This window comes from Octodon degus, unplaced genomic scaffold (genome assembly GCF_000260255.1).
Source record: "Octodon degus isolate 3935 unplaced genomic scaffold, OctDeg1.0 scaffold00059, whole genome shotgun sequence".
Taxonomy (NCBI): Eukaryota; Metazoa; Chordata; class Mammalia; order Rodentia; family Octodontidae; genus Octodon; species Octodon degus.
Genome location: NW_004524635.1, coordinates 281450 through 290482, shown reverse-complemented (window position 1 = coordinate 290482; position 9033 = coordinate 281450). Strand labels below are relative to the sequence as shown.

Here is a 9033-nt window from a genome sequence, read left to right as displayed (position 1 = left end):
TTTTAATAATTGTTTCACCAAAGTTAATATAGTTTAATATATATCTGCATCTCTTTCTTTGTCCACTAATTTCACTCGTAATATCTCAGAAATAATATAAAGAATAATACCGAGGTATAAGGCATGATGAAGGCTTTATATAGAAAGGGATAACTATGGAAATTTAAAAGCCAAGTCTTTCTCTAGGTAGGTATAAATGTGTGACATAATGTTTGACCGTCCACATGAAGGAATCAGTAAGTGGTAAGGTACAGAGAAATGCACCAATGTGTGTTCAGTGAGCTGAAGAAAAATTGTAATGGCTGCATGCTAAAACTCTATAGGGGACATAGGCAGAGGGAGATTAGGACAAGAACAGTAATTAAGGCATGAGCAGCCATCACTGTTGGCCACCTAAGCAAAAGCAATCTTCTTCCACCATACCCTCAGCGAATCTGTTTTCACGGTAGAGTGATGGTGGGAGGGTGTCAGTCTGAGAAACTCTGTCTTCGTGAGCCAGATATTGTTCTGTAGATGGATTCCACTGTGATGCATTTCAGATATTTTGTAACCCAGAAGACCAAGACATAGATATGGCAGATATTAATTTAAAGCTTTGATGGCACTGACCTGGTCTAAACTTAGCTACTTTCTATTCGACTTAAAATAGATAAAGAATAGGGCCGACAAGACAGGTCAGCGGACTAAGCACCTGCTTAGGCAAGCACAGGGACTGGGGTTCAATGCCCAGGACTGAATGCGAGCCGCACCCCCCATTGCTCCTCCCACCCCCGATTGCACTGAACCTGCAACAGTCTGGGTGTGGTGACACACACCTGCAATCCCAGCACTGAGGAGGCTGCAAATAGGAGGATCACTAGGAGTCTGAGCTGCGTAGTGAGATTCTGTACCAAATAATATATAGATTTCAAAATACTTCAATTTTAGGTCACTTTGTATCACATTAAAATGCTAATCTTATAGCAAGGACCAATTAAAGGTTGGTACAGAAATAATCAGGAAATAATCAAAAAGATTTTAGAGAAAAAGTGTGGCTTCAACAAGGTAATCATAACTTTTCAATGCTACATAGCTTGCAAAAGAACAAAATACTACATTATCTGGAAGGTTAAAGGAACACAGACAGGAAAAAAGAAACATTGTTTATAAATGAATAAGTATATTAGCATACTAAATGATCCACACAGAGGCATGATGAGAAAATGAAATTGGATTAAGTAGAGGAATTACTGATATGACAGTTTAAAGAAGTAAGGCTTATAATTTGGGGGACAGAAGCAAAACTCAAGTGATTCCAACTTCACAATGCATACTTCTTTTCGACACATGCTGCCTTCCAAGGTAGATGGAAGGTAATTCACAAAGAAGTCATGAAGACCTATCAGACAGACATTATGACCCAATTTGGGGCTGATGAACTGATTCATTGTCCAAAAACTAAAATTTATCACTTTTAAAAATAATTTCAGGGGCCAGCAAGATAACTCAGGGGACTAAAGTGCCTGCTTAGGCAAGCTTAGGAAAGCAAGCTCAGGGATCATAGTTCCATGTCTGACACCACATGCCATACCAGCCCAGCTCCAGGGTAGGCTGAGCCCACCAGAGTCTACACGTAGAGATGCAGGCCTGTAATTCCAGCACTGGGGAGACTGAGAGAGGGAGGATCATGAGTTCGAGCCTGTGTAGTGAGACTCTGCAACAAACAAATATGTTTTTTAAAAAATTCCAAAAATAATTTCAGGGCCCAGGGATACAGCTCAGTGGCATAAGTGCCTGCCTGGCAAGTACAAGATCCCAAGTTGGATCCCTAAAACGATAAAAAATAAAACATTAAAAATAATTACAAATTTATCACTAAAAGCTACCATTTATCAATTAGTTCCTAGGAAGCAATGCTTTTACACAGGGCCTGCATGCTGTGGCCAAGTGCATCCTGGCCATATCTGTGCTGGAAACCCTTCAGATCAGTTTCAACGTGTTCAGATTAAAAATAAAGCCCTTTTGCGGCCATCGCTGGAGTTGCAGCGGCCAAAATGAAGTTTAATCCTTTTGTGACTTCAGACCGAAGCAAAAACTGTACAAGCCATTTCAATGCACCTTCCCACATTCGCAGGAAAATTATGTCTTCTCCTCTTTCCAAAGAGCTGAGACAAAAATATCATGTTCGCTCTCTGCCCATCCGAAAGGATGATGAAGCTCAGGTTGTGCGAGGACACTATAAAGGTCAACAGATTGGCAAAGTAGTCCAGGTTTACAGGAAGAAGTTTGTCATCTACATTGAACGGGTGCAGCGGGAAAAGACAAATGGCACAACTGTCCACGTGGGCATTCACCCCAGTAAGGTGGTTATCACCAGGCTAAAACTGGACAAAGACCGCAAAAAGACCCTGGAACGGAAAGCCAGGTCTCGCTAAGTAGGAAAGGAAAAGGGCAAATACAAGGAAGAAACGATTGAGAAGATGCAGGAATAAAGTCCTCCTGTGTGTAACTTCTAATTAAAAATGCTAAAACGAAAAATAAATAAACAAATAAATAAATAAATAAAAATAAAAATAAAAATAAAAATAAAACAATTCAGTGTGGCCTAGCAGGCCCTAAAGCTTCAACCTTTACCGGAAGCTTTTCTGTTACTCTCCCCTTTGACTAACATTCTAACTTGACTCCATCTTCTAAATGCCCTATGCCCCTGAAAGTACAGGCAGATAAGTTTTACCTTTCCATAGAAGAGGTGCAAAGACAAAAATCCAGCATAGGAAAACGGTAGGAAACCACTTTGTGCAAATGCACCCTCCTTTCTCCCCTTACCTCAGGCATCCAACTTTTAAAAGACTTTTGAAACCTTTCATTTTACATATTTAATTTAATCTTTGACTGATGTCTGTTTGCTCTCCTTATCCTGCTAAAGTGTAAGATCTACGAGGGCAAATGTCCACTGCTTCACATGCAGAAATTTCTCCATAACTATTTGGTTTTGGAATGCATGAGTAAAGAAATGAGTTGTTTTCTTGGCCAGTGGGTATGGAGAGTTCTGCTGAGCCTGAGACCTAGTTATTTCAAACATTTCTTCAACAAGCATTATATTTTATCACTGGCAGACTAATACAGCGTGGAAATTATCTCTAACTTTCAGAGGATCAGAGGTAATCAAGGTTTCCCTAGCACATTATCAAGTAGCAAAACATATACTTGTACTAAACAAACAAATGAACATACAAAAACAGAAATAGCTTTGGTGTGCAGGCTAAATAGCTTAGCGGATTAAAGTTCCTGCAAGCAGGCACAGGGGCCACCCCCCAGGGCACGCTGAGGCAGCAAAAGAGGCTGGGCTTGGTGGCACACGCCTGTAATCCCAACTCTTGGGAGGCTATAAACAGAAGAATCACTACGAGTCCCATCTAGTAGTGAGACCCTCAGTACTCTGTAGACCTTTCCCAAAAATACAGAAATGAAAAGAAATAGCTTTTGCAGTGCACAGTAATTTCTCAGTATGATCATTAGTAAATGTATAAAATATACCTATGCTGATAAAATAATTAGTAAGATCATTTTTAGCCATAAGATAACCATTTGATTCACTGAAATATTTATTTTAGTTTTTAAAGTAAAACGTAGGAACTGCTAAATTGGACTGTGAATTGCTTCCATAGAAAAGAATTGTAATAGAAAACATAATAAGAATAATGCCTTTGTTAAAAACTGTATTTTTCCTCCATTTAAAAAAAACCACTGGCTTTGCAATTAATGGATAAGCTTTCTTTTAGAAGCAGTGAAATGACAGTAGTTTTCTCATAGAGTATAAAAACACAGCATTTAAAAAACAACAACAGGTTTAGGTATTTTTAAAATAGTGTATTTCTATGCTTATAAGAGACTTCCTTTAATCACTCATCAAATACAGGTTATGCAAAATATGAAACATTCCACAAAACAACTCTTAGGACCTGTTACTCTATCTGAGATTTTACTCTATCTGAGCTTTCTTTGTCATAACTTGTAGTTTCCTACAGATGTTTTTTTAAAAAATTAAAAAATGTACTCAATGGAAATTGTTAAATGCAAGTAAAGCTGTGATTAGAAGTTGAAAGCACCTGAGACCTATGCAGTTCTTTTCAGTGCTATGGTGGAGAAATCCTTTTGTCATGCATTTTTATTTCCTTTTAAAAATGATGCTCTTTGTATATATGAATCTGTATTCTGTTTTAAAGCTTATCTTTTAACTTTTCCACTATTCTGTGGTGCTATATTACAATATGCAATCATGTTCTAGATGGAAATGAAAGTTTTGTTTTTTCTTTTTTAAGAAAATGGAGCCAATTGACCCGCCTTCAGATGCTTACTAGCATTAGGCAATCACTTGTTTTGCATTAAAGGCTTGTAAAAGTGATTGTGTATAGAGCCCTTTGTAAAATCCAAAGTGGAATGTCAAAAGCCCAAGCACAGCCTGCTCCTACACACTAAGAAAAGGAATTCATTCCTGGGACAAGCTCTAAAACCTCAGAGAACAAAATAGAAAACCCAAAATGAAAGAACAAGTATGAAATAGGATGTTCAGAGACTGAGTGTATTGTCGGGTTGAAATAAGTACTCTTGGAAAATAATATTACAACTTAGGAAAACTTAAACTCACTTTTTAATGGAACAATAGCAGAAGAGTGATCAGTTAGAAGCCTTCAAGTCCCTCACAGGACTGCCACAGAAATGATGCTGGGATGTAATGATTTGCGTGCATGGGTAGGTAGGGAGAGGGAGTTTGCAAAACGAGAAAATGGTTTCATACTCTGACACTGGATTTTCCTACACGGTTCACATTTTTAAAAAGTCATTTTATCTTTCAAAATTTAAATTCCTCAAATATAATTTAGTGATAATTATAGCTTTTATTTCAGGATCTATAAATTGAAACAATGAGATAGTTTATACATGGCTCAGTGATCGACACACAGTAAAAACTTAATTTTTAGGTAACTAATTAGTGGTGAAAGTTTTGACAGTAGTAATATACTAGCAGTACCTTTTAAGTGCTATGAACTATGTTATATGCTCTGCTCAGAATTTTAGGTATTTGTTTAATCTTAGGAATTAGTGAATAATATTTGTGTTAGAGAACTAAAAACTATGATACAAAGAAATTATTCGCAGGATTAAAAAAAAGTTGTGATTGAACCCCACATAGTTTGTTCATACATACCTTGTTTGAGTTTGCTATTTTGCTCTCAAAATCACTTAATCCTTATTGCATTTCAGAATTTATTTCAAAACTGACTAATTCATTTCTGGGTCAATCTAATACTATGAAAGAAATAGTTCTCAGTCCCAGTCTGAAATTAAATACTCTGTTGTCTTCCTCCTAGATTACACAGCTCCTCTTTCCCTTTTTATGAATGTAATCAAAGAAAAAATACTATTGATTTTCCCTGTTGTAATCTGTTGCCATAGGAATAATTTATGTGAAAAATAGACATGGGTCCTAGTTTAGGATATCTTTGGTCACTGTCTCAACAAAAAGCACCTCTCCATGCTGGCATATACAATAGTATTCCCCAGCTTCTGGGAGTTAGGAAGTAGCCAATAAATAAATCATGTAGTTCATACCATGGGGGTATACACAAATCTTGCCATAAATTTTGCCAACTTAAATAGAAAAAAAAATACATCTTAATTTTTCCCAGTGTTTACTTGATAACTAGCTTGTCCAATAATTATAAACCTTGGCAAATGATAATAACACTGGTACCAAACAGTGTCTTCATCAACAAATATTTCACATCACTTTCTAGTCATTGTAGTTCTCTCAAAATATTATACTGTTTCTTACTTAACATGCTAATTATATACGTATATTTCTGTGTGTACATGAAACCTTTAAAATTTTTTAAACTGTATTTAAGTATAACTGATTTTCTCTATGCTATCTTGAACTTTATTCTATTTATTTAAAAGTGTTATTTTTAAAAGGAAATGTCACACTTATAAACACAATCAGCAGAAGGAAAGAAGGGAGGAAATAAAAAAGAAAGGGAGAAATCATGACACGTTGGGACTGTTAGTGCTGGATCACACTTAGGGTAGCCCCCAAAGTATACTGTTGCCTGCAGCCATTACAACATTAAGTAATAATTCTGGAATTTCAGCAATTAGAGATGACATTATCAAGTTATATTGGAGATAAAGTAACCATATTATCTTTCTTCTGCCAAAGCACATTACACTTGAATCTTCAGACTCAAACGATAGCCATTTTCTTGACAAAACTTCACAGTGGTCTACCCACTTTCCTCCTCTTGTTCTTTGGCATAAAGTAGGGCAAAAGTGCCACTGCAGGATTTTTAGTTGTAACAGGAAGAATTATATTAGCCTGTAAATCTTTACAATCTTTGCACTTTTCAATTTTTTTGAAGAATCTTTTTCTTCAGGCAGTGAAAGTGTTGTGGTGCTCTGACACAGTAGATATATTTAGACATGTGCCTAATGACAACAATGGAAATATTTACGAAGGCAGTAGAGTTTGGGAGGAAGCACTAGAAGGGAAAAAGAAAGGAAAAAAATCCCAAACCTGAAACCACTGGTATGAGATGAGCATTTTAAAAGACAGCATAGAAAAACTGGAACTGCTGCTAGGCTATGTAGAATTTGAGGAAGAGCTGAGTGAAAAATAAGCTTTAGAGAAAATTCTGTTATCTGTGGACAGATGTCATCCCCTTTGGCCATCTAAGAAGATTTCAAGTCAATATTGACTTTCTTTCAAAAGCACTTGACAGGGCTCAGGTAAGTTTGAAACAGGAACTCGAAGAGTTAGTTTCATTCAAGCTACTTAAAGATTTCCACAAACTCTGTGGAAGAGCTAGGGATGGATACTCCATGCATTTGAAAAAGCTTTTGTGGGCTGTACTCGTCATCCCACCAAATTTTCTTTTCATTTCCATCTCTGAATTCTTTCTCACTTTTTTACTTTACCTCTTCTGCTACTTCCTCTACATTTCGATCATATTGTATTGATATGCTAAGTGTCGCATGTTTCAAAGTTAATTTTATTTAAAGCTAGCTTCTCTTTCAGAATTATCTTGTCTGTGTACAGATTATCAGTTACATTAGAATTCTTCAGAATCTCTAAAGATAAATATCTCAGGACCTCCCTTTTATTCTCATCCTTATGTCCTCACCTCCATCTAAAATCATACTAAACACTAGCATTAAGCATGATATACTGCATGTTGACAGAGGTACTGGGGAACCATGGTTAAAAAAAATGCATAGGCTTCTAGGTCAAACTTACCCAAAAACACAGCCAGGTTTTCCTTTAGAATCTCTTGTTTCACCCTTTACCACAAATTCAGAATCTCATTTCTCTTTCCCTAGGGAGCTGTTATTGTCTACCACCTAGGCTCAAAACCCAGATTCGCCTATTCTCATCAAGCTAAGCCAATTCTACACTATCTTCACATTTTAATTTCCCATTCTATGCTCAGAACCATTGTGTAATACTTCAACATCTATGGTACAAAACTCAGTCCATTTGCTTGGCATTTGGACTCCTGAAAGTTCAATTCTGATGCTGTTGATTAATTTCATCATTTCTGTGTGTGTGTGTTGCTGTACATGTGACTGCTCACCTCATTCTCCACGTGACATATGATATTATTTTTGCCACATATTTGTTCTTTAGGTCTGGAACTTTTTCAAATCTACATGTGTGTGAATACAAAACCTACTGTGCTGTATGAAAACCATGTAGATCCTATATTGGTAGAATACTGTACAATTCTTAAGACACATTCACATTCATTATCTCATTCATTCTCTGTTTTGATGCTCATAGGTCTCTGATGACAACAGCCTGTTTGGGCCAAAATACAGATAATGAATGAAAATAAATTCAGCTGAAAATTTTCAGACCTACTTTTTCCCAGCTTTCTACTCTGCAATGGATTACATAGGTAAAATTTACACTAATAACCCTGTTCAGGGCCAGGGAGATAGCTCAGTGGGATAAGCACTTGCCTGGCAAGTGCAGGATCCTGAGTTCAAACCCACGTACTGAAAAAAAAAAAACCAGGAAAGAACCCTGTTCAAAAGGAAAGAACAACTGGGATGAGAAAAAGAAGAAGAAAAGAAGGAAGGGAAAAAGAAACATATGCAAAATATATGTATATACACAGAATAGCTGGATAATTGTACGGTGATTTCAGCCAGTCTATTGAAAGGGGCAATTAATACTTAATTTTTTTCTCTTCTTTTTTTTTATAATTTGACCAATTTTATATGCATATATTTGGTAATCTGAACAACTAATTTGAAGACAACAATATTCAATATCACAACTGTTGAATTCCTATCCTTTAGTGAATCGTTTAGTGAAATTCCGCATCATTTCTAATGTGATTTTTCATTATTTTCATTCTCTTTAAAAAATAAAAAAGGAAATCAAAACCCCTTATCCTCATGAGATGGTTAGAATATAGCAGCTTAGCAAATAGCAGCTTCATAGTCCTAGAGGAAATTTGCAATGGTTTCTCCCCAGAGCTGTAAACTTGATCAAACGAGGATTCTATGTGACACAAGTGTTCTCTTGTGGAATTCACTATATCTCCTTGAAAAGTTTACTGCCCTTTAGCTTTCATTTTATCATTGTCTCCTTGCCTAGGTAAAAAAGTATTGTTGATTTAACACTCTCAGAGTCCTTTTAATTCTTAGATTGATGTAGCTGATGCTAAACTAGACTTGCCAAGCTCAGGTTATGTATTTAGACTCAACATGAACTCTTGAGACTTCTCCAAAAACTTGATGTCAACTGGAATATGATGAAATCCTGTATGAAATGAATGGTCTGTAAAAATGTTGTAGGTGGGCCACAGCAGCAGGGAACATTGAAGTCTTTTTAAGAAAAGGGAAAGAAAGAAGAGAAATTGCTCTGGGTATACAACCAAAAATTGGTGCTTGTGTTCTTTCATTGCTGAAAGATATCACTATAGAGTGAGAAGAAAGAGAGAGAGAGACAGAGAGAGAGAGAGACAGAGAGAGAGACAGAGAGAGAGA

The 9033-nt window shown here is 36.4% G+C and overlaps 1 protein-coding gene across 1 annotated transcript; it reads left to right on the top strand.

Moving 5' to 3' along the window:
• The first annotated feature begins 2009 nt into the window (after positions 1–2009).
• LOC101581811 (60S ribosomal protein L26-like) lies at positions 2010–2511 on the top strand. The gene has a single exon (XM_012515348.2). The coding sequence runs from the start codon at positions 2034–2036 to the stop codon at positions 2412–2414; it is 381 nt and encodes a 126-aa protein (XP_012370802.1). The 5' UTR covers positions 2010–2033; the 3' UTR covers positions 2415–2511.
• Positions 2512–9033: the final 6522 nt, after the last annotated feature.

What these genes read in the sequence shown, in the direction of transcription:
- LOC101581811 (XM_012515348.2), top strand. Translation starts at nt 2,034, where the DNA reads ATGAAGTTTAATCCTTTTGTGACTTCAGACCGAAGCAAAAACTGTACA.